This window comes from Caretta caretta, chromosome 1, assembly GCF_965140235.1.
Source record: "Caretta caretta isolate rCarCar2 chromosome 1, rCarCar1.hap1, whole genome shotgun sequence".
Lineage (NCBI taxonomy): Eukaryota > Metazoa > Chordata > Testudines > Cheloniidae > Caretta > Caretta caretta.
This window is the reverse complement of record NC_134206.1, coordinates 212,158,848-212,185,089: the sequence shown is the minus strand read 5'-3', so window position 1 is coordinate 212,185,089 and position 26,242 is coordinate 212,158,848. Positions and strand designations below refer to the sequence as shown.

The 26,242-nt window shown below is 45.3% G+C and overlaps 1 protein-coding gene across 6 annotated transcripts in view; it reads left to right on the top strand.

The window, feature by feature from the left end:
- PIANP (PILR alpha associated neural protein) overlaps positions 1-24,371 on the top strand; it is a 37,462-nt gene extending 13,091 nt beyond the window's left edge. For all 6 annotated transcript variants that reach the window (XM_048820644.2, XM_075119685.1, XM_075119691.1 and 3 more), the window contains 5 exons: positions 14,622-14,690; positions 14,903-15,468; positions 15,653-15,734; positions 16,065-16,292; positions 16,670-24,371. In XM_048820644.2, the coding sequence (XP_048676601.1) occupies positions 14,674-14,690; positions 14,903-15,468; positions 15,653-15,734; positions 16,065-16,292; positions 16,670-16,691 (915 nt within the window). In that variant the 5' untranslated portion in view covers positions 14,622-14,673 and the 3' untranslated portion in view covers positions 16,692-24,371. The remainder of the gene's footprint in view (positions 1-14,621; positions 14,691-14,902; positions 15,469-15,652; positions 15,735-16,064; positions 16,293-16,669) is intronic.
- Positions 24,372-26,242: the final 1,871 nt, after the last annotated feature.

Sequence of the window (26,242 nt, the reverse complement as noted above, 5' to 3'; positions counted from 1 at the left end):
GCCCAGTATCTGAGCACACTGGGATCTATGCCCTAGGACACTTGCATTGGGATTCCCATTGCCAGTCACTGAACACTTCAAGATCCTCACCCCAGTGCATTAACATTGGGTTAACACTCCCAGCACCTCAGCACCATGGGACCAACACGGTGGGGTATTAGCACAGGATTCACAATTTCAGCTAGCACAGCATCCACAGACATTCATCACCCTGGATTCAAATTCTCAGCCTCCAAACACAGCTACATCCCACAGGATGTGGGATCCCATTTCCCAGCCCCGAGCACAGTGACAATGGGTTAGCCCAAGTGAATTAGTACCATGATTTCAACATCCCCAGGACACTAGCATTTGCAATTCACGCTCCCAGCCTCCTAACCCCACCCAAGTGCAGCAGAATCCACACCTTAGGGCAAATGCCTCCTTTCCCAGTTCTCTAACACTGGGATTCACACTTCCTGCCCTAAAAACCAGAGCAAGTCATACCTTGAGCCACTAGCACCAGGATTTGCGCTCCTACTGATCAAGTATGGTGGGATTGGCACCCTGGCACATTAGCCCTGAGATTCACAATGCCCAGGCTTAGTGGAGTCTGCTGCTAAACACTGCCACTGGGATTCACAGTCCCAGACCCCAGTCTATCCAGGTTCTTACACAGATGGCTGCCACCACAGTATGTGAACACTTCTCAGTGACAGACATGATTTCACTCTCTTCCTTGGTGAGTGGGTCATGCTCAGTTTTGTTTTGGCTTTTTAAATTATTATAAAGAGTAGGAATTTGGTGTGGGTTAGACTGAGCAAAGAGGGAGTTTGCCTTTAGCTCTCAATGAGGTGGAGTTAATGGGGAATGTTGTTTTATCTGGTAGTGAGGTCCATAGTCTTGGCCCAGCTCCTATGAATGTTCTGTTCCTCATAATCATGAGCCACCCCTTTCCCCCAGGTTGACAATTTCATTATTCCAGTGGAAGGTATTTGTCATGTGAGGCAATCATCACAGAGGGAGAGGTGATTGAGTGCTCATGTCACTGGGGTCAGTCCCATGGAGGGCTTTGAATATCAGGATGGAGACCCTGAATTGGCTCTGTGTTCAATGGGGGCCCTGCGTGGAGTGCAGGGTGATGCATTCCAGAAAAATATGTTGCTGAACAAACAGGCTGATGCATTCTGAATTAGCCAAAGTGCTCTGAAGGTAAAGTGCTTCATTCCTATATAGAGTATTGCAAAAGTCTTATTTAGATGTTACAAATATACAGATCACTATGGCCAGAGCCAAGTCAGATAGAATTAGGTGCAATCTTTAAACCATCCCTGGCTACCTTCTTCCCACTAGTATGACCTGTCTTGTACGTATTCAGCTTTAACCAGTTGCTCATTATTCAGATGTTGTTCACTGCAAGACATCAAGAAAACTCTGAGATTTATAGTTTCCAAGGCCTCAAGGGACCATTGTGATCATCTCATCTGACTTCCTGTATAGCACAGACCATAGAATTTCATCAATTTTATTTCCTTCATTAAGCCCATAACTTCTGGCTGAGCTACAGCATATCTTTTAGAAATATATCCATTTAAAGACAATCCACCACAGTCTGAGGTAAATTGTTCTATTGTGGGATCCTTATTGTTAAAAATTTGCCCCTTATTTAAATTTGTCTCACTTCAACTTCCAGCAGTTGGACAGTGCAGATAACAACTGATGCAGAGTTGGCTATTTGCTTATTGCTGGCACCTCAGCCCTTGCAGTCTCCCTATTTCTCTCTACAGTTTTATATTGAATAGGATGGCAGAAAGAATTGAGTGCTCTTGGCTCCCACCTATGAGAGGCATTGGCATGGATCAACAGTTGTCAATAATGAGTTTTTGAATTCCAACTGAATGCAACAGGATCTGCAGTTCAGGACACTAGCAGTGGGAGTCATATACACAGCATCCAAGTGGAGCATCATCTTGGGTTCAGCCTACTAACACAGGAATGCATGCTTCCAGCCCATGAGTGCAGCAGACTGCCCAGGGCATTAGTTCTGAGAGGCATATTGCCAGTCCCTTGGCTCAGTGGTATCCATGCTTTGTGGCATAAGCACCAAGATTCACGCTCCTAGTTTCCAAGAACTGTGGGATCTCTGACACAGGAAACCAGAACCAGTGAGGTGAATGCAGCTGGCTACACAACCCAGAGTAACAGCACTGGGATTCACGTTCCCAGCCTCCTTGCACAATGAGATCTGCTCCTAGTTAGTACATTAGCTTCAGTATTCACAGTCTAAGTCTGGGTGCATAGTGTGTGTAATGCTGCCTGCAGTGACTCAAGAGCGTGGTACCAACCTCAGGGCAGAGTTTTAGGAACCTGGGCACAAACACCAAATCAGTTGTGAGTTCTACCCTTAGATTTCAGCAACCAAGTGTCAAGTGAAAACTCCTCAGGTACTTTAACAGCCTTCTCATGGAGTCACAGACAGTCCCCTTGGGTAGTCTGATTTATCTTGCCACCTAAGTGAGCCTACCTCTGTGATAGATGGTCTCTTACACCAAGAATCACAGCAGTATTCAAGCTACTCTCAGACCCAAAGGACCAGTTACTTACCCCAGGTCAGTTGCACGTTAGATCTCCCACCAAAAACATTATTTGGAGCCAATCTTACAATAAACTATATACAGATTTATTAAATAGGAAAAGGAAATTAAAGAGTTATTTACAAGGATAAAGCATGTAAACATAGATACACAAATGAGTTACAGTCTTAAATTTCATCAGGTAATAGAAGCTTCTGTAATAAGCAAACTCCATATGTTGGTTAGGGCTAACCCAAGTTAAGCAGCTGGGGATCTCTTGCTTATGCTTAGAAACACCTCCCCACACCCTCCCAAGTCCAAGCTGCATAGAGATCCCAAGTTCCTTTTGTTTGGGGTTTTTATTCTGCTCCTGCCCTATCCTCTGAGTTGCAAACTTAGCTGATGGAAGGAGTCCACTTGATTGACTCTTCTTCACAGGGAGAACGGCAGAACAGTAAAAGTCTTTTATCCTTTTGTTGATGGTACACGGGGAAATTCCAGTCTCAACATCCCATCAATGGACTTTTCCTTTTGGGGAGGCTGTAACACCCTTCTGTTGAAGATCAGCACCTTACACTAATTGATGTCTCTCTCCTGTCTGGGGATTTACACAGTTCAGAGGTTCACAATACAACTGCTCAAATATTGCCTTACAACATGGGTAGGGCCCTACCAAATTCCTAGCCATGGAAAAGTGTGTCATGGACTGTGAAATCTGGTCTTTTGTGTGCTTTTACCTTATACAATACAGATTTCACAGGGAAGACCAGCGTTTCTCAAATTGGGGGCCCTGACCCAAAAGGGAGTTGCAAGGTTATTTTAGGGGGGGTCGTGGTATTGCTACCCTTACTTCTGCACTGCCTTGAGAGCTGGGTGACCAGAGAGTGGCGGCTGTTGGCCAGGTGCCCAGCTCTGAAGGCAGCACCCCACCAGCAGCAGAGCAGAAGTAAGGCTGGCAATACCATACCATGCCACCCTTATTTCTGTGTTGCTGCTGGCAGGGGCTCTGCTTTCAGAGCTGGGCTCCCAGCAAGCAGACACTGCTCTCCAACTGCCCAGCTCTGAAGGCATCACCACCACCACCAGCAGCGCAGAAGTAAGGACAACAGTACTGCAACCCTCCCCCCCCCAAAATAAGCATACAAAAACTCCCCCACACTCACCACTCCTTTTTGGGTTAGGATGCCTACAATTACAACACTATGAAATTTCAGATTTAAATAGCAGAAATCAAGAAATGTATGGTTTTTTTTAAAAATCCTATGACTGTGAAATTGACCAAAATGGACTGTGAATTTGGTAGGGGCCTAAATATGGGATACAGATGTTGTGAGATTAATGCATGCAGCAACTCACAAGCATTCAATAGAGACTAAACACATCCTTATAATTATAATACAGTCAAACCTCGCAATAATGCAAATTCGGATATAACATGATCATAAGTTGGCTCCCCTTTAAGGCCGTAATACTGTTCGCATTTTACCGGAATACTTTTTTTATGACATTTATAAATAAACCGTGTTCTTCCGGTCTTATAAGATAAAGTGACTCGTGGCCATTGCAGGCCCACTGCACTTAGTTCTCGGGTTGTACGTGTGTATGGTGTTTGCCTATGAACTTATTATTAGTTTCCTATATTTTTTTTAAAAAATATTTTACCATTATGGATACGCCATTCGGAAACGCAAGTCATTTTCTGCCCAAGAGAAATTGTATGCCCTGGATCAACTAAAGAAGGGCAAACAACAAACTCAGCTTGCTAGAGATCTGGGAATTAGCGAGTCCACTCTGCGAGGGTGGAAAAAAGAAGAAAAGCTCTGTAGCCTACCCTGCATTCTTGAAGAGGAAACTGGTTTACAGTGTAAAAAGGTCAAGTTTGCTAATGACGAAAGCCTAGATTCAGCCTTGTACCAATGGTTTGTCCAGGCTCGCTCAGAAGGAGTTCCCGTTTCTGGCCCTATTCTGAAAGTTCAAGCGAGAAATTCAGTCGCCTTATCAATGGAAATGAAGCCAAATTTAAGGCGAGTAATGGCTGGCTGGACAGATTTAAGAACTATAAGCCAAGTTCTTGTGTCTGGGGAAATCCATTCAGCTGATAAAGAGTCTGCTGATTCCTACCCAGTTGAGCTTAAAATGTTGCTGGAGGAAGGTTGCTACACAGCCGATCAAGTTTACAACTGTGATGAGACTGGTTTATACTTTAAAATATTACCCGATCGCACCCTCGCAACCAGGACTGATAGTCACAAATGAGAAGGCTTTAAGCAGAGGAAGGACCGAGTCACTCTCTTTGTGGCTGCCAGACTTGTTGATGCAAAACAAGTCAGATCTCTGATGATCGGAAAAGCGAGGTCTCCCAGATGTTTTCATCATGTTAATAGGAAGGCCCTTCCCTTTGAATATACCAACAGCAAGAATGCATGGATGAATAGCTCCATATTTGAAGACTGGTTCCATAAAACTTTCGTGCCAGCCATTTGGGCTCCTTTGCAAAAACTCAAGCAAGAGGAAAAAGCTCTCCTCCTGCTGGATAATTGCCCTGCTCACCCCACAGCAGAAAATCTTGTCAGTTGTGATGGCAAGATTAAAATCTCATCTCCCAAAGAACTCTACATCAGAAATCCAACCACTGGACTAAGGCATCATATTGGTATTTAAGCAAAACTATCATAGTGAAATGATTAAGTGGATGGTAGCGGATAACAGCTCCTCCACCGACACATCACTGGCGTCACTCAACTTGAAAGAAGTCTGTCACCTTGGCGGGAAAGCCTGGGATGCTATCTCTGCACGTTGCATTGAATGATGCTGGATAAAGGGTCTTGGTCCAGTTTTTCTGTCATCTACACACGATGACGGTAATGACAACGAGCTTGAATTTACAAGATTCATTGAAGACAACGTATGTTTAGCCCAAGAAGCACTCAGAGAATATGAGCACAGTCATCATGATATCTTCAGCTGGTTTTCAGCAGATGACATCTGCCCCATATATGAACACATCTCAGATGACGAAATTGTTGCAAATGTCAGTGGGAAGAATGAAGGTGCACCACCAGAGCCCAAAACCAGTGGCGCTAATGACAATGATGAGGATGATGGCACCTCAACTCCCCCACTAAAAGTGTCCAAGGTAGTAGAGCACTTAGAAGCTAGTTTGAGGTGCTGGAAACTCAAGACGTGGACAGCGTCAAAATCCTCCAACTCAGAAGCATTCTTGACTTTGCTAGAAGCCAACAGCAAATAAGCAGACCACACTAGATAGCTGCTTTTTTTTTTAAGAAGTGATGAAATTTAAAATTATGGAGTCATGCAACCAGATTGACTTTGCACTCTGCGCAATGATTAGTATAGTCCATTTCACATGTTTCTTTCATGTACATGTAATTAAATTATTACTTCTGTGTTTAAAACACGCTGGGATAACTGTGGTTTTTAACAAGACTTAAACTGACTGGCTTGAAATGGTAAATTTTTGTAACCCCACTCAAAAGCGACCCCCACATTTATCGCTATCAAATTTTTTGGACCCCAATTATCGCATTATAGTGGGGTTTTACTGTAGTTATTTTAACAATATTAACACACAGGTGAGCCAGACTGATTCCAGTTGTATGTTTGTCGGTCTTCAGTTGAGACAAGGGGACCGTGGCATAAACTAGAACCTGGTCTGCCAGCATCAGAGTGGAATCCCCACCCAAGGGCACCAGAACTCCTGCTTCTAGCCCCTGAGTAAAGCTGGATTCAGACTCCCAGCTCCTGAGCACAGGAAGATCTGCACCTGCAGGTACCAGCCTGGGATTCACACTTCCAGCTGCCAGAGGCAGTGGCATCCACACCCCCAGGACATTAGGGCTGGAATTCACACACTCATGCACACAGGTACTGTGTTGCAGGGTGCTAGCACCAGGATTTGCATTCCCAGATCTTTAACATAGCCTGAGGCACTGACACACACATTCACACTCACAGCCCCTAAGCACAGCAGGATCTGCATTACAGGGCATTAGGACTGGGATTCATGCCACCTGCACCTAAACTCCCAAGTGCTGGGATTCCACTCCCAACATCCCCTCCCAAGTATAGGTGGAACGAAGCTTCAGTTCAGTAGCACAGAGATTTACACTCCCATCCTCCATGTAGGATTCCCACCCCCAGGACAATAGCAGCCAGATTCCTACTCCCAGCCATTGAGTGCAGAAAGATCTGCACCACAGAGCACTACCTCTGGAATTCACATTCCCAGCCCCTAAGCACAGCAGGATCCTTATCCTGGGGCCCTAATGTCTAGTGCAGTCTGGGCAGGTGGTAAGCTGCACCTCGGAGCACTATTGCTAGGATTCGCACACCAACCTTCTGAGCCTGGTGGGATCCACACCCCAGGACACTAGCGCTGGGTTTCACACTGTCATTCCCAAAATACAAAGGGGTCCATGCCCTGGGACAGTAGCATAAGGATTTGCTGCCAGTCTCTCAAGCATGTTTAATCTTCTAGGGCAACATGATGCGTGGGAGGGATAGCTCAGTGGTTTGAGCGTTGGCCTGCTAAACCCAGGGTTGTGAGTTCAATCCTTGAGGGGGCCATTTAGGGATCTGAGGCAAAAATTGGGGATTCGTCCTGCTTTAAGCAGGGGGTTGGACTAGATGATCTCCTGAGGTCCCTTCCAACCCTGATATTCTATGATAATAATCCAGATAACCTAGGTCCTGCTAGGAATCCTTTGGGCTCTGCGGGAACCTCACCCCATCAGGTGTCTTTGGGCTGAGCTGCATTTGAACATCTTCCATGCAAGTTCTAGGTCTCACTCTATCCATCACAGCTTGGGAGTAATGTAACCCCTGCATCAATGGGATGCAGTGGCAAGAGTGGCTACTGATCTCCCCCCATTTTCATATCCAGGGGAACCCCAGGTTCTCTTCACAGGGTGATCCTGTCACGTGTGGGAGCGGGAGAGGTTGCATTAGCAGATGGATGAGGTTTTTCCCCCTCTGTGAACCTTGTTTAAACATTTAGCAGAAGAGACCTAAAAATATCCCCACTTAACACGTCAGGGAGGACATCTCCCTTGCCCCACAGTTGGTGTGACACTCGTTACCTACCAATAGGAAGGGACTTTCATTTAAAAGGGTGTGGGGAGGGGGGGATTGTTTTTAATTAATGACATGACAGGGGGAGACTAAACAGGAGGGGATGGCAAAAACCTCCAAAGGGCTCTGTGGAGCTTGGGAGTGAGGTTGTGCAACAGGTTGGCCCTTGAGTCAGCCCTGGCAGGACATTCTCCATGCTCAGTGATTCATGAGTTTCACCCAGACATATGCACACACAGACTGTTTTCCACCCCTCCACTGGGTACCAAGACAGAGCAGCAGGAGCTATCAATGGGTTCCCTGCACATACACGTCCTCATTGACCCTGAGGCTAATATTATGTAGCTACCACAAAGAAATTTTCAGAATATTCAGAAAATTTTCATATTGATTTTCTGTGTAAAGGTTTTGCTTTATAACAGACTCCCAGTGTCAGGCACCTCCTCACCCCCACATCTTGGAAAAGAGTCTGGGACTCCACTGGGCACTGCTTAGAGGGAGGGGCCTGAGAGATGGAGCATCTCCAGGGCATGAAGGGTAGCAACACCATGCCTCTTAGTGCCATGCTGTTGTACCAATAAAATAAAAACCAGCAGGATCTTATTAAAGGGAAAAAAGGCAAAATACCACATTTATTGTGAATACAGAAAGAATCATAGTAAGCAGTTAGTTATAGTTATAACATTCCATTCAATCTCATATTTATTCACACATTCATTCATACAAACACACACACACACACACACACAGGTTCTGCAAGGTTGTTATCATAGTTACCAGCCTTAGAGTTGCTCATGCCAAGTCACTGGCCAGGTGGCCTGGACATGAGGAGGGAGCAGGGCCTTGTCAGATGCTCATCTGATGCTCCTGGAAGTTGGTTTGCAGAATCAGACCCCCAAGTTCTCACTTTTTAGAGTCTATTTTTATAGGAATTTCTTCCTATGGCAGTCTATGGGAATTGCTTCATCATGCTGTTGCTGAATCAATCAGTAGATAGCACATTCCTGACGGCTCCAAGATGTTATCTTGTTCTTTGGTTCTCCCATTCTTGAGGCTGTTGGGTGGATTCCAGTCTGCCCTCCAGGGGGTCCTCTGGTTATTTCCACTTGACGCCTTCTTCAGCTGATGGACACTGGATTCTTAGGCTGGCACCTCCCTGATCATTCAGTTATTATCTACACCGAGCATCCATCCACATACATCCTCTATCTCTATTTTAATCACAATTGTTAATACAACAAAAGGGCGGGGAGTCTCTGGGTGCTGTTTCTGTTGTTAGAGTATTGCTTTGAGTCTCTCTCTCTGTGAATTGCTTTGAGAACAGACTCTGTCTGAGAATGTACTAACACAATTAGCAGCTTGCAAGTTTCACACACAGAGGGAGAGAAACAGTACCAAAAACCAAGAGACCTCTTAATTAGTAATACCCTGGAATTTAAACTCTGGGGAATCAAACTCATTTGTGATTTTAATACAGAACTTCTTTAATATGATCCAACATAATCCCCCTTTTGACACTAAGATTTATAATCGTCAGTGTCACTTTCTATGTAGCCTATTCAAGAGAAAGTACTGTGAGGCAATTTGAGTTTGTGATTCCAATTCATGCCACATACATGATCCCAGTGATGTATCTTTACTACAAGGTTCTGGGGCAACAGGCAAGGTGAGGCACACCCACTTTTGAGGAGTCCATTCGGTACAACCTCTAGTGTCCAATAGCTTCCCTCCCTCCCCAGCCCACTGGCTCAAGGTCCAGGGTAGCCAGAAGGATCCCATGTGTAATATGGGGAGTGGGCGAACCTTCAATACCTTTGCCTCCAGGGACTGTTGGTGTGCAATTTTGACAACAATTTCTCCCATTAACAAGTCTGGTTTACAATACTGGAAACATATTGCATCCATTCATATTGATAAGTGTCAAACAATGATCTCTTTCTTTTTTAACAAATGCATCAAACCCTTAATATTTCCCAATATGACCCAGAACATTTTGTGTTCCAAAGTAGCTAGTGCAAGTATCTGCATTTCAGTGCATCCCATAGCTATGGCTGTGTAGTTTCCTATTTCTAATATTTTTTTTTTCTTATGGATAAGCCATGTGGTCGTATTAAGCCATTACTAAAGATTCCATCGGCCTTTTAGGTTACCCAGACCAATTTGGACCAAGTCTACATTGGCATGTACTTGTTTTTGTATCAGGCTGTCCTGTATCTGGGACAGAAAGCTTAATTTATTTTTAAGTTCCTGCAGGTCTTCAGTATTTTTTTTTAAAACACACAACAGTGCTAGCAACAAGACAAAACACAAGACAAAACATAGAACACAGAACACAATTTCTATTGTGACAGTAGATTCATGGTATTGGGTTGCTTTTCAGCTGGCATCAGCTTTTCCTGATTTTCTGAAAGACAAAAAGAACATGTTTCTACCCCTTTTGGGGTGGCAGATTATTGCTTAAAATATTTCTTTTACAAATACCCTTGCTGATTGCAGGCAAAACAGAGGAATTGCCCCCACATTTTCTTGTTTTTGTTCTATAGGCAGGCCAGGTTTCAATGGCTTTTATCTTTTAAGGTTTATGGGGAAATTATCCCACTGTTTAGTCATTAAATCCCTGAGTTTTCCTTCTTATACAGCAGACCAAGTTTATAATGTTTTTCCTGCTGTGTTAAGCTTTAAGTTTTATTTACAGGTAATAACTGAGAAGCATCATTACCATACGACCTTAAAGGATTTTTCCAAAAATCATACACACTATACGTTGTTACAGGGATACTTATTATCATTAAATTTATTAAAATTATCTTGTTATCCCATGCCTTTTATTTAGACAATTTGTTTGCTGACCAGGTATGTCCTTTATCTGCAGCTCCTTTGTGCTGCTAGTTCTTTCCTTCCTTTATCATTTGGGTAATTTGCATTTTCACAGAAACTTCCTGCTTTTGGATTTAAAGCCATCAGCAGCTCAGAGACTCTATCTTAAAAGGGACACAATCAACTTTCACCGGCGTTTTGATTACTTTTAACTTCTGCTTCCAAAACTCACAGCAATCTGAAAAAGAAAACCCAACCTATTGTGGCTCCCTTTGGAGCCCTAATAGCATTTTAATTAAGTAGCATGGTATGTTTGCATTTCTTTTGCCCCTTCTACAATATACCCTGCACATGTTCTGGGGCAAATGCACATTCCTTCCATAGTTTAACTTCTATAACATTCGCAAAAAGAAAAGGTGTACTTGTGGCACCTTAGAGACTAACCAATTTATTTGAGCATGAGCTTTCGTGAGCTACAGCTCCGATGAAGTGAGCTGTAGCTCACGAAAGCTCATGCTCAAATAAATTGGTTAGTCTCTAAGGTGCCACAAGTACTCCTTTTCTTTTTGCGAATACAGACTAACACGGCTGTTACTCTGAATTCTATAACATTATCCAGATCCATTTTTACATAAGGTGTCACTATTTCTTTTTTTGCTTACAGAGTTTTCATGTACCTTTATCAAAGTGACAGTCTGATTACTCAGAGCCATTTTAAGACTCAGTGTTTCTAACATTGCTTCTTTTTGTTTTGTGCACCTCACCCCTGCTGTTGCTTCAGAGAGGCACTGTCTTTAAATTTTTTTTTTACTACAACTATCATCTGCTATTTTGTTACAAAAACAAACAAACAAAAAGAATTCAAAATTTTTTTTTATATTCTCCTGATTTTGACTGCCCTGCTGCAGCCACAACTTAAAAACATTTTAAATTTTGTAAAGCATTGAGTTACCTTTTAAGGGTTAAATGCCAAATCCCAAAGCCAAACAACACTAATTACCTGTGTCTAGCAAAAAGGTCTGTCAGTTTTGCAACTTTGAATTAAAGAGTCAAATGGATTTTTAGTGGCATTATTTAAAACAAAAACAAAACTAACTGGTCCTTAGAACTTTACATATTTACACACACACAGACAGATACATACACATTTTCTTTTCCTTAACATCCCTTCCACACTGCTCTGTTTTTTACATCTTACATTCCCTTTATACATTTGAGGCAGTTAAGTTCCAATAGAACCCTCTTATGTTCTTTTATCAAATTTGACTAAATTGTCCAGTCAAATGATTTTAATCAGATAGTTTATTTTTGCCTGGCTAATTTACAGACATTCCTTTGGAAAAGGGCCCATTTTTCTTTCAGAATGACTGCAAAGAAACCAAGAATGCTCTTTCTCTAACAGTTTTCCTTTTTAACATTTTTGGTTAAAAGTTGTTTGGGTGAAATACAAAGTTTAACTGCTTAATTCCCTCCAGCCTCTGCAGAGTTAACTTTTTCACTCTTTTTGTATTCCTGGAGTGCCTCTTTCACTATTTTCAGCTGGCTTTGGGTATTTGTAGCCAGCACCTTCCAATTGTCTGCTCCCTTTTCCGTTTGTGCCTTTTCCTCTTTACATGAAGACAAGCGGAGGGAAGAATCCTTACATGCCTCCCACAACAACCAAATTGCTGCTGCATCTCTTTTGGCAGCACTAGAAGGTTTGTATATGAGGATATACTGAGCCAATCTATCCTCTAGGTCCGAAATAGTGCAGACATCAGCTAGGGCTTGTTTAGTCTAAGGACTGTGCCCAAATTTTTGAAGGATTTGTTTAAAAGGTGTAATTTCTTTAACAAAAGGTGAGGTTGGAGTTCCTTCTGACTCCATTCCTCCCTCTGGTACTGGCTTACCCTGTTTTCTTTTAAACATCTTAACATGGATATTTCAATCTCTTTGTCACTGCTGGTATTACTTAGCAAGTGACACAGCCTAGATTCTGAAATCATAGCTTAATCTATGCGTTTTTCCCCGGCTACCTTCCCGGAGGCCAGCAGGTCCCCGGCTACCTTCCCGGAGGCCAGCAGGTCCCCGGCTACCTTCCCGGAGGCCAGCAGGTCCCCGGCTACCTTCCCGGAGGCCAGCAGGTCCCCGGCTACCTTCCCGGAGGCCAGCAGGTCCCCGGCTACCTTCCCGGAGGCCAGCAGGTCCCCGGCTACCTTCCCGGAGGCCAGCAGGTCCCCGGCTACCTTCCCGGAGGCCAGCAGGTCCCCGGCTACCTTCCCGGAGGCCAGCAGGTCCCCGGCTACCTTCCCGGAGGCCAGCAGGTCCCCGGCTACCTTCCCGGAGGCCAGCAGGTCCCCGGCTACCTTCCCGGAGGCCAGCAGGTCTGGTTAACCCGATAGAAATGCCTAGCTCAGTAGAGCTGGCGGTGTGCACACCAATATTTACAATAACTGAGGTTTTTTACCAATATTCCCCCTTTCGCAATTCTCCACCAAAATGTTGTACCAATAAAATAAAAACCAGCAGGATCTTATTAAAGGGAAAAAAGGCAAAATACCACATTTATTGTGAATACAGAAAGAATCATAGTAAGCAGTTAGTTATAGTTACAACATTCCATTCAATCTCATATTTATTCACACATTCATTCATACAAACACACACACACACACACAGGTTCTGCAAGGTTGTTATCATAGTTACCAGCCTTAGAGTTGCTCATGCCAAGCCACTGGCCAGGTGGCCTGGACATGAGGAGGGAGCAGGGCCTTGTCAGATGCTCATCTGATGCTCCTGGAAGTTGGCTTGCAGAATCAGACCCCCAAGTTCTCACTTTTTAGAGTCTATTTTTATAGGAATTTCTTCCTATGGCAGTCTATGGGAATTGCTTCATCATGCTGTTGCTGAATCAATCAGTAGATAGCACATTCGTGACGGCTCCAAGATGTTATCTTGTTCTTTGGTTCTCCCATTCTTGAGGCTGTTGGGTGGATTCCAGTCTGCCCTCCGGGGGGTCCTCTGGTTATTTCCACTTGACGCCTTCTTCAGCCGATGGACACTGGATTCTTAGGCTGGCACCTCCCTGATCATTCAGTTATTATCTACACCAAGCATCCATCCACATATATCCTCTATCTCTATTTTAATCACAATTGTTAATACAACAAAAGGGCGGGGAGTCTCTGGGTGCTGTTTCTGTTGTTAGAGTATTGCTTTGAGTCTCTCTCTCTCTGTGAATTGCTTTGAGAACAGACTCTGTCTGAGAATGTACTAACACAATTAGCAGCTTGCAAGTTTCACACACAGAGGGAGAGAAACTACCAAAAACCAAGAGACCTCTTAATTAGTAATTCCCTGGAATTTAAACTCTGGGGAATCAAACTCATTTGTGATTTTAATACAGAACTTCTTTAATATGATCCAACAATGCTAGAATGTAGAGAGAATGGGCCTGGCCAGACTATAAATCCAATCAACAAAATCAGTCCTTAGTTTACTATTATCTATGCTAGGTAACAATATTTTAATAGAGAAAGTGGGAAAGAGTGGCAGAAAGGAGAGAGAGAGAGTGTGAGAGAGAGACCTGGAACAGATGGTATGGAAAAGCTAATTTCATGTTAGCCAATGGGAATGTAAATATTAAATATTTGGTAGGCACATTTTTGCTCTCAAATTCTTTAGCAAGTCTGGACTTTTGCAGATGATTCATTCTCACTTTCATAATTTTCTTTATCACTGTTGTTTTTCCCCATTTTCTCTTTCTGTGACACACAATGGAAGAGTCTCTTTTTTTTAAATAAATGGATTACTCACTCCACACTATAAGCAAACATAAGAATGAAGATTCCAACTTGTTCTAGTGACAAGCAAACAAAGATACTGAATTTCTCTCTTGACCTTCAGACGCAGCAGTCCCCGGGGAAATTGTGTGGTTTGTGTGCGCATATGCATGAGTGTTTGTGTGACTAAGTGTATGGTAAGGAGGGTGTGTCTATGTGAGTCTGCAGCTTGTGTGTATATTCAAGATGGGTGTCTGTAGACTGAGGGGCCTCAGCAGAGCTGTTTGTTGGGGCCCAGGCCATGAATAGCCAGGGATGATTGAAGGCTGCACATCAGTACTGAGGGACACCAGGAGTGGTGGAGATGATGTGCACTGGACCTCCTTTTTTTGTCTCTTAGTGAAGAATATGAGACGAGGTGGTTGCTGAGTGAAGAAACTGTTGCATCTGCTATGGAGTCAGGTACCTGGTAAGTTCACAACTTTCAAAGTTAACTGATAATGTAGAAGGCACAACACAGAATGGGAAAGGAACACTGGCTAGCTCCCCACTTAGCCAGTGCTCCTTGCAAGAGCCACCGTAGGAAGGGGGATAGGAATGCTGTGGTGGGAGCTCTCAGCTACTCCAGTCCTGGCATCTCCCAGCAGGAGGTACTCTTCTGATAACTCTCTCTCCCCACAGTGTAATGCTCCCACTAGTTTCCTGCCTCCACTCGCTGCAGCTCTGGACTGTCCTGCTTCTGGCCTTAGCAGTCTCTTCACATGGCGTCTGGTCTCTTCGCTCCCGGAGTCCCCTTGCTCCCCGGCCACTCTGTGCCCGTCGCAGTCCCTCAGCTGCCAGGCCTGTTTGCATTTGGGACAAGATCTCACCGTCAGAGAGAGACTCTCGCTTCATCACACTGCGCCAGCGATCTCTGACACCACGGGATGGGGAGCTGCGTCATGTGATGCGGCTGAGGCGCCAGGCCCCAGGGGCCCGGCCTGCCACCCCCTCTGGGTTTGAGGAAGGGCTACCTTCATCCCAGTACCCCTGGGCCATTGTATGGGGCCCCACAGTGTCAGATGAGGATGGAGGTGATCCCAACTCAGCCAATCCAGGCTTCCCACCTCTGGGTTACACCTTTGTTTCACCACACGGGATGGCAACGGCACAACCCAACTCCCACTCGCTGCTGCACAATGCGGGCCTCAACCTGCGGGAGACCCCCGCCACGCTGAGGCCCTTCTTGTTTGGGCCCCGGGGGGAAGGTAAATCTGCTCTACATCTCTTTCACCCTGTTCCTTATGGCACCCCCTGCTGTGAAAGGCCAGGAGTGCACTCTTGGGTGGGAGGGGAGGGACTCCCCACACCAAGCCCTCCTGCCCCTTTCCCTGCAGTGCCTTTGGCCGGGTGTCAGATGTGGCTCTCACACACTTACTCTGTCTCTCTCAGGTGTGGATCCTCAGCTGTATGTTACTATCACAATCTCCATCATTATTGTCCTAGTCGCCACCGGGATAATATTCAAGTTCTGGTGAGTGGGGTTTAAGGGTGTGGATGTCTTCCTGCTTGGGCATCTGCAAGGCTGCTCTGGGAGTGAGTGGACTCCACTCGTTCTGGGGGCTCATAGGGCCAGAGACACTGCTTGGACTTGGTGGGGTGGACTTGGAAGGGGTTTTGGGGACAAGGATCTCACTGTGCTCAGGGTGCTGTGTGCATGAGGGAGGTTTGGACATGGACCCCACTGTTCTCACGGTGCTGGGTGTATCAGAGGCTTAGGGGCACAGACCCCACTGTTCTCAAGGTTCTGGGTACCTTAGGGGTTGAGGCCTCCCCTAGTTTCAGTGACCCTCTCTCACTGCAGCTGGGACCGTAGTCAGAAGCGTCGTCGTCACTCTGGCCAGCAGAGTGGGGTGCGGCAGCAGGAGAGTCAGCAGCCACTCACAGACCTGTCGCCCACCACAGTCAGCATCCTCGGACCCTATGGAGACTCAATGGTCCCATCACCTGAGACGGAGGAGCCCAGGCAGGTCCAGGAGGGTGTAGAGAAACTGGGGGGCCAGGGGAAGAGCAGGACCTTCCAGCTCAACCGGTGAGTGACAGAAAGGAGGATAGTAAGATGGGGGTAGGAACTGGGGAAGAGAGAGAGGATGAAAAGAATGCTGGAACAAGAAGAGACAGACAGAGGGAGGGAGAGAATGAAATTCTCTGATGAATGTCTTTGAAGCCCAGGGCAAAGCGGGATTGTTTAGTGTGGGAACCAAGTGGGGAGGGGAGCTCAGGAGCTGTCCTCCAGTGCTGAGGGGTCTGTGAGCCTGGGTTGTCCTCTCTCTAAGGGAAGGCCCTGTTGCTTGAGATGCTAGGAACTAGGAGCCTTGGGGAGAGGGTAGGGCTGGGGAGCAGTCCTAGCCGGGAAGGGAGAGGCATCTTCCATCTCTGATTTTTATTTCACTCCCTTTTTTCCCCCAGGATCCCACTGGTAAACCTGTGAGAGCAGCAGAGCTGGCTTCCACAACCCTTCTTGTCACATCCAGGGAGTGTTCTGTTGCCCCTGCTACACCAGAAACAAGTTGCTTGTGCCACAACTTTCCACCACCATCATTAACTTAACCATCCCAGGATGTGCTTGGGCAATGGACAGACTGGGCCTCACTGGTCCCATGCTGGGGGAGAGAAAGCATGGGGATAACCCACAAGATGGGGTGACAAGGGAGCGGGGGGCGCAAGAGCAGTTGGTGTTGTGAAATCTAAACCTCCTGACCCTCCCCCAAGATACACAATGCACTTTGATCTCTGAGAATAACCCACCAGTGCATGCCTAAGATGGGGGTACGGGAGGTGGAGAGGCAAGGTCCTACCCCCAGTCCCAACCCCTCTGTTTGTTCCTTCCTGTGTCGTGTGCTTTGAAGTGTCTTCCGAATAGCTGGAGCTCCATGGGTGCAGAATTCCCAGCCTTAGGCAGGGATTCTGATGGGGTGGGGGTGTCTCTTCTGCTAAGGCCTTGACCTCTCCTAAAGGACCCAGGTACTGACAGCAGCTACTGGTGGGTGTTGGGAAGACCTCACTCAGCACCTGCCCCCACCCCTTGCCTCTCCCTCTGTCAGTCCTGTCTCTTTGTGTTCTCTTTCTCCCACTGCTCCTCCTCCTCTCTGTCTCTTCCTCTATCACCTGGACATCATCGTCTTTTCTCTCTCACTGGGAAAGGCTGCAGAATAGTTTCCATACTCGCCCTGCTTCCAGGCACTCAGATCTTTTGGACCCCACCTGTCAGGGTTCCCTCCTCACTCTGAACTCCAGGATACAGATGTGGGGACCCACATGAAAGACCCCCTAAGCTTATTTCTACCAGCTTAGGTTAAAACTTCCCCAAGGCACAAATCTCTATTTGTCCTTGGACTGAGGTATGCTGCCACCACCAAGTGATTTAGACAAAGAATCAGGGAAAGGACCACTTGGAGTTCCTATTCCCCCAAAATATCCCCCTAAGCCTACACCCTCCTTTCCTGGGGAGGCTTGAAAAATAAACAAGGTGAGCACAAACCAGACCCTTGGGTTTGTAGGACACTAAAAACCCAATCAGATTCTTAAAAAACTTAAAGAACTTTATTATACAGAAAAAAGAGTAAAAGAAGCACCTCTGTAAAATTAGGATGGAAGGTAATTTTACAGGACAATCAGATTCAAAACACAGAGGATTTCCCTCTAGGCAAAACTTAAAAGTTACAAAAAAACAGGGCTAAACCTCCCTCCAGCACAGGGAAAATTCACGAGCTAAAACAAAAGATAAACTAACGCATTTCCTTGCTTTGCTTACAATTTTTGTAATCTAGATGCTTAGTTCAAGTAGGGCTTTGGGAGATGTATTTTCCCTGTCCTGATTCCTTGCTGACCCAGAGAGAACCAACAAAGAGAACAAAGCAAAAACCATCCCCCACAGATTTGAAAGTATCTTCTCCCCTTATTGGTCCTTTTGGTCAGGTGCCAACCAGGTTACCTGAGCTTCTTAACACTTTACAGGTAAGGAGGGATTTTATGATACGCCCCGCAAATCATAGACCGTGCTGGACAGCCTGCTTCACACTGGCTGTGATTTCTTCCTGGAGCTCTAGGAGAAAACAGAATAAATAAGACATACACCTTTAGATATACTACTGATTATATAAATTCACAATATTTTTCACATTTCAAGGACAATTTTAACCAGTTGATTCTGGGAAACTTTCACAGGAGAGTGCATCAGCCACTTTGTTAGAAGTTCCTGAAATGTGTTGTATTTCAAAATCAAAATCCTGAAGAGCTAAACTCCACCGAAGAAGTTTTTTGTTATTGTCCTTGACGATACAAAGCCACTGTACCGCAGCATGGTCGGTTTGCAGGTGGAAACACTATCCCCAAAGGTATGGGCATAGCTTCTCCAGAGTGTAGACAATGGCGTAACATTCCTTTTTGCTGATTGACCAGTGGCTTTCCCTCTCAGACAGTTTTTTTTGCTGAGAAATACAACAGGATGGAATTTTTGATCCAGTCTTTCCTGCATTAAAACTGCTCCTACACCACGCTCGGATGCATCTGTAGTGACCAGGAAAGGTTTGTCAAAGTCTGGAGCCCTTAGCACAGGGTCAGAGATGAGTGTCACTTTAAGCTGGTGAAAGGCGTTCTGAGAGACTTCAGTCCACTGAACTGCATTTGGCTGTTTCTTTTTGGTTAAATCTGTCAGTGGGGCGGCAATTTGGCTGTAGTGTGGTACAAATCGCCTGTAATATCCAGCCAAGCCTAAGAAGGATTGGACCTGTTTCTTTGACTTTGGGACAGGCCACTTTTGGATAGCATTCACTTTGGCCTGTAGGGGGTTGATAGTTCCTTGACCCACCTGGTGTCCAAGGTAAGTCACTCTGTTTAGGCCTATTTGATGCTTTTTAGCCTTAATGGTTAGTCCTGCCTGCCTTATGCAGACTTTTTGCAGATGCTCCAGGTGTTCTGCCCATGAATCAGAAAAGATGGCCACATAGTCAAGGTAGGCGACTGCAGATTCTCCTAATCCTGCTAGGAGACTATCTACAAGCTTCTGGAAAGTAGCAGGTGCATTTTGCAGGCCAAAAGGGAGCATATTAAAATTCATACAGCCCTACATGGGTGATGAAGGCTGACCTTTCCTTGGCGGATTCATCCAGCGGTACTTGCCAGCACCCCTTGGTTAAGTCTAAGGTAGAGATGAACTGGGCCCGCCCCAGTTTCTCCAATAGCTCATCTTTGAGTGGCATTGGATAGTTGTCTGGGTGAGTTACAGCATTTAGCTTCTAGTAGTCCATGCAAAAACGTATCTCCCCATCTGGTTTGGGAACTAGAACCACTGGAGACAACCATGCACTGTTAGAGGGGTGGATTACACCCATTTGTAGCATGTTCTGGATCTCCTGTTCTATAGCAGTTTTGGCTTGAGGAGACACCTGGTAAGGTTGGGCTCTAATTGGGCGAGCATTACCTGTGTCAATGGAGTGGTATGCCCTTTTGGTCGATCCTGGGGTGGCTAAGATCGTCAGTGTGAAGCTAGTGCACAGCTCCTTGATCTGCTATCGCTGCATATGACCAAGGGTCATGGAGTGGTTCACCTCTTCCACACCACTGTCACTTTTTCCTTCGTAGTAGACCCCTTCGGGCCACTCAGCGTCATCTCATCTGTGGGCTGTAAACTGACAAACCTTTAATTCCCTGGAATAAAAGGGCTTTAGAGAATTAAAATGGTATGCTTTAGGCTTTTGGTTTGAGGTGGGGAATGCTATGAGATAGTTAACAGCACCCAAGCGCTCTTGGACCATGAATGTCCCTTCCTATGACGCTTCCATCTTATGGGTCTTGAAAGCCTTCAAGACCATAACCTCGTCCCCTGCTTTGAAGGAACGCTCTCTGGCATGGTTATCATACCAGGCTTTTTGCTCTTCCTGAGCATCTTTTAGGTTTTCTCTAGCAAGGGCTAAAGAGGTTCAGAGGGTATTTTGTAGGTTAGTTACAAAGTCCAGAATGTTAGTTCCTGGAGAAGGTATAAACCCCTCCCATTGCTGCTTCACCAACTGTAATGGTCCCTTAACCTCACGGCCATACACAAGTTCAAATGGTGCAAACCTAAACTGGGGTGTGGTACAGCTCGGTAGGCAAAGAGCAACTGCTGCAACACTAGGTCCAATCATTGGAGTGCTCATTTATGAATTTATGTATCATGGCCCCCAAAGTTCCATTAAATTTCTCCACCATGCCATTTGTTTGATGGTGGTAAGGGGTGGCAACCAAGTAGTTCACCCCATGAGCTTTCCACAGGCTTTTCATGGTCCCTGCCAGGAAATTAGTTTCTGCATCCATAAGGATGTCGGAGGGCCAACCTACCCTGGCAAAAATGTCTGTTAATGCCTAGCACACACTTTTAGCCCTGGTGTTGCTTAGAGCTACTGCTTCCGGCCATCGGGTGGCAAAATACATGAAAGCCAGTATGTACTGCTTTCCTCTGGGTGTCTTTTTTTGGAAAAGGACCCAGAATATCCACAGCTACTCACTGAAAGGGAACCTCAATGATGGGGAGTGGCTGAAGAGGGGCTTTGACCTGGTCTTGAGGTTTTCCCACTCTTTGGCATACCTCACAAGACGGGACATAGGTCGAAACATCCTTGCCCATTCCCTCCCAGTGGAAGGACTTCCTCAAACAGTCTTTGGTTCTGTTCACCCCAGGATGGCCACTAGGATGATCGTGGGCTAAGCTAAAGAGCTTTACCCGGTACTTAGTTGGAACTACCAGCTGTCTTTCTACAACAAACCGGGATTGATTAGAAGAGCTGAGAGGCAGTTTGGTCTCCTCTCCAAGGTGATGTTTTCAGAAAGCTTGAGGCAAAATCCTCTGGCCATTTTGTAGTTCAGGAAGTATGGAAAAACAATCCTGAGCAAGGTAACTGCCCTGCATACAATTCTGAGCAAGTCTTTTATAGGGCTACTGCAAAAGCAGCTGAAGCATAACGCATGGAGACGGCTGGCTGGACAGAACTCTTACTGGGAACTGGGGCTTTGGCTAGGTGTTTGGTGGGGAAGTGGCTTGGATTTAACAAAGGTCTGATGATGGTTTCAGCTGAGCCTTCTATCAGGACCCAAGCATCCCAAATGTGGTGAGGAAAGGGCAGCGGAGGCAGTGAGGGATTGATGCCATGGGACAGGCAAAGAGGGGACCCACCCTGTCCATGTTGCAAAAGGAAGCAGTTCAGAGGCCACACATGGGAATGTTTTGAGGGTGCTATATACCATTCAGTTACTCCTGGACTGCTCCCAGTCCACCAGACAGCACTTGTGAGAGACAGAAAGGACAGACAGAGGTGGGATATTCACAGGCAATTAGGATGGGGCCAAATGCCTAGGACACAACGGTTATGTCCTCACTGCCAGAAAAGGTGTGTTTGTACAATCCTAGTGGAGACAAAGCTCTGGAGTCTCTGCCATGATGGAACTAGTTGAGGTCAACTATTGACCTCATCTACCTATCTTGCAGTAATAAGTGCCTATGCCTTGTCCCCACTAGGATTTTACAGTGAGCTAGCCAACATGAGATAGTCATCTCAGTGTAAAGAAACCACTTTGTTTGTGAAGACATAGCCAAAGAGCAAAGACTCCACAGCACAGAGACCTTCAGTAGATAAACCACAGGAGCAAGAAAAGCCCTGGTCCTGCCCAATAGCCCAGCTGTGCAAAGCAATTTACTGGATCTTAGCAGGAGAAGGTCATCATTTCAAGCTTTGCCACCACTAAATTGATTTGTGTTTCAAATGTTAAATTCTCCAGGGTTACTTGGGTCCCACAAGAAACACCATTGTCTCCCTTTATTCTCTTCTTAATGCCTGTCCAGATAGAACCATCTCTTCCTGATGGAGGGGGAAAGAGACCAAATGGTTTGATGTATTTTCTATTTAATTCACTGACAAGGCTATTGATAGGGACATGAAAAAGTTACCTGTAATTACCTTTATAAAACACAACAAACAAACAATAGACATTTGGAAATGCTGATGTTTAAGTAAAATTACAGGCTTATTTTTTTTAAAACTAGATTGATTTATAACTACGAACTGTTTCCTTATCTAGGATCCATTTTAAACTGTGTCTGTAGCAGGAAATTTGTGGTAGTTTAATCACATCAGTTTACAATGTAATCACTTCAACTGGTTTAACTCTTGCTTAAATTGGTTTGTTTTGTGTTGGTAAATTACCAAATTAAGCTAAACTCATTTAAATGAGGTTTAAACTGATTTAAGCACATCTACATTAGAGATTTTTCACTAGTTTAACTAGATGTTTTTAAAATCAATTTAATTAAATCAGTGCAACTTTTCCAGTATAGATGAGGCTTAAATTTAGGTTCTCAGATCTTCAATCCATTCACCTGATGAGTTAGGGATGACTGTTCTGCCTTTCCATTTGCAGCAAGAAATATCATAAAAACGTTTGCGGCACATGCAGCTAGTTCAGTGCATGCTGATTGTTTTAGGGAATTTACAAGCTCTGCTGGCAAGAGGTGTGTTAGTAGCTCTGAGTGAAATGTTTCTGGCAAACAGTAATTTCAGCAAAAATGAATTATTTCAGAGCATGAAAATGATTTGCAAATTCAGTTTGAATTTAATTTTGGCTGAAAAAAGTCAAAGTTTAATCATTTTGAAATGTTTTGTTTTGACTTTTCAAAATGGCATTCCATTTTCAAATTTGGCCAATTTGTGAAGGGTGAAAACATTCTGAAATGGCCAGATAAAAAGGAAATCCCTTCCCCTCCCCACAAGTATTTCATTTTGAGTTAACAACAACATTTTTTTTCAGATTTTCAATTTGACAATATTTTTTTTAAAAATTGGTTTCAGTCTGATTCAAACTGAATATTTTTTCTGGTTTGGCCTCCCAAACTGAAAAATCTGTTTTTTGCTCACTTTTGTTTGTAAGCTCTGCAAGCTTGTCTACAAGCTCTCAGTATATTCGCAAAAAAGAAAAGGAGTACTTGTGGCACCTTTAGAAACTAACTAGTCTCTAAGGTGCCGCAAGTACTCCTTTTCTTTTTGCGAATACAGACTAACACGGCTGCTACTCTGAAACCTCTCAGTATATTGATTTCCTTTATTTAAAAGAAAAGAAACAAACCTAGGAAATGAAATGCAAAAACTTTGTGAATACAGTTTTAAGTTTGCACAAAAAAAAAATCAGTAAATGCAGAAGAGAAGTCTCCTGTAGCAACATTACCTCGAATATATTGCACATGTAAAATGCTCTTAGTCCAATTTTTCTAACTAAATATTAAGCTAATATGCTACCATTAGCATCATTCATTATCTCACCTGAAACATACAGGATGTGCTATACAATCTGCTGCATTTTCTGACTTTACAATCAAAAAATGTCTTACTAAAACTTCTTGCGTTGGGTAAATAATCTCACTAAGCCTGATTCATCCCTGCCTGGAGCCTTAGGAAGTAATCATTTTCAGCTGTGTACAGTGAGGCTGAAACACTCCCACATCAAATTGTCCACTTGTTCATGCCCAGTTTGCACAGGTGTCAGTGACAACACAAGATACAAGGCTAGGAGAACCAGGCCTTCTGTCTCTCCTTTTCTCTCTGGATCTAGCAGTTTCCCCCTTCCCCACAGATGAGTTGAGTCCTGCAGTAGGAAGTTCTGACTGGACACCTGGGCTAAGCTCCAGATCCCCTAGCACACCCCAGTCAATGTTTCCTTGCAGCCTCAACCCTGCCTCAGGCAGGAGGGGTCAGAGAGATAGCAACAGGCCACCTTCTTTCACTGCCTGCCAGTCCCCACTTCCTTGGCCTGCTGTTTTTCTTACCCACCTTTTCCCCTCTTTCCACTCTCACTTCATGCTCCTGCCCCACGCATCTCTTCCCTCCTGCTGTTTCAGTCTCCCCCTTCTTTTCTTGTTCTCTCTCTCTCTCCTGCTCTGTCTTGTTCTGTTTCTTCCCACACCCATTTCTCTCTGTTCTTCCCTTTGTGCCTCCCCCCTTGACTTGCTCTCTCCCTCCCCCACCCCTGTGCGCTGTGATATATATTTTTGTAGGATTCTCTTTTCCTTGTGGTGAAATATTCAGTTCTTGTGGGATGTAAGTTTCAACATTTTTAAATAAATCTTTACAAAATACTGAAAACAAAACTGCTGCTGTGTATGGTGTCATGGCAGGGAGCCCAAGAGGGCCGTCACCCCAGGGAGACAGGGATGGGGGCATCACACATACAATCCTCTGTCCTGGGCCATAGAGGAGGCAGAATTCAACCCCATTCAATTCTGGGCTTCAGCCCTCTCCTCTAACACACATGCATTGCTCCCTGCTCTTGTGGGACCCCCTGCCTTCCATGCAAAGTGTCCTCTCTCTGCCACGGGATGCAGGCTCCAGATTCAGACCCAGGGTGGTGGTTTTGCCTGTTTACATGCAATTTCCAAGCTACAGTCATGGACTCTTCATTGCATGATGATTTCTGATTGAAGCAGAGTGGCAGTAAGAGGAGAGACAGAAACGCTGAAAGAATGGGAGGAAGATGGAGATATGCTGTGAGCAGAAAACTCGCTTGCTCCGTTCCCCTCAGCTGCCTCCGCGATTTCTATTTACAGCATTGCTGCCTCCCCTCCTGGCCACGCTGTTGCTGGTTTCTAGGGCTGCTCTGTAATTAAGCATCCTTGTATCCTTTTACTCCCGCACTTTATTAACTCTGGCAGTGATCACTGGAGGAGTGGCAGAAGCATGTGGGGGAAGGGGAAGGCTGCAAACTACAGCAACATATTGTGGCAGATTTAGGTGGTTAGGTTCCCTGGCTACTGTCCTAGGGCCTCTACCCATTGGAGATAGGACCCAGGCTCCCAGTTACTGTCCCAGGGCCCCTTCCTACTGGGGATGGGACACAACCCCCACCATTACTGTCCTGGGGCGCTGTCCGACTGGGGATGGACCTAGGCCATTCAGGGGCATCCATCTGCTGGAGATGGGAACCTGGATCCCCCAGTTACTGTCGCCACGGCCCCTTCCTGCTGCAGATAAGACCCAGGCTCCCCAGTTACTGTGCTATAGCCTTAACCCACTGGAAATAGGACTCAGGCTGCCCTAGTTATTTTCCCAAGGTTCTACCCACTGGAGATAGTAACTGGGGAACTTGTGTCCTGTCCCGAGTCCTGTACCTGTTCGAGATGGAATGTTAGCTTCGGAGCCTACTCCTGCCCTAAGATTCTGTATGCTGGTTTAGGAGCAGAAGTTTACTCACTCCATGACTCTTCAGCCTCTCTCTCAAATCCCTTTCCCTCTAATCAAACATATATTAAGAGCCAGGAGCTGGGGATGCCTGAGGGGGTCCCATTGAAGATGTTCTAGATTCTCTCTCTCTCCTGAAAGAGCCTCCCAAACTCAACTGTAAGTCAGGATGGCTGAAAAAAAAAACAAAAACCCAGCTGCCACCATCACTGCTTCAGCTCTGCCTTCTCGGGCATCAGATGATTTTTTCCCTGCTGTCCTCTCAGCTGGAGCTAACCTGCAGGGACTTGGTGAAATATTCCTCTACTCCATTAGGGCCTGTTCTCCACAAAACACAATGTTCCTGGTGCTGCCCTTTCGGCACCCTGCCTCATTCACTGGCTTATGGCTGTTCCCTCATGAGTCCTTGCCATACCCCATCTGCGTTCCTGCTTCCCTACACCTCAATTCTTACACCACCTCCTCTCCCACTCCCTTTCTTCTTCCAACTAGGAACTAGAAGAGGAAACATCTTAAAGTTAGAGGAAAAAAAGGGAAGAAATAATTCTGAACATTGCACGTAAAAAGCACACCTAAAAATCCAACCCCCAAACCTCTGCTAAATTGATAAGAAGCTAAACGTGCACAGGATGTGTTAGGATGGTGTCAGAATGGGTCAGCTCATGGTAGCTCAGGCAGCCAGTACTTTCTGTGCTGGGTGCTTTTTATGCCTCACAATCTGAACTTCAATTTACAATGATACAAATATTTTCCAGAAGTGGCCACTGATCTGGGTGGCTCAAAA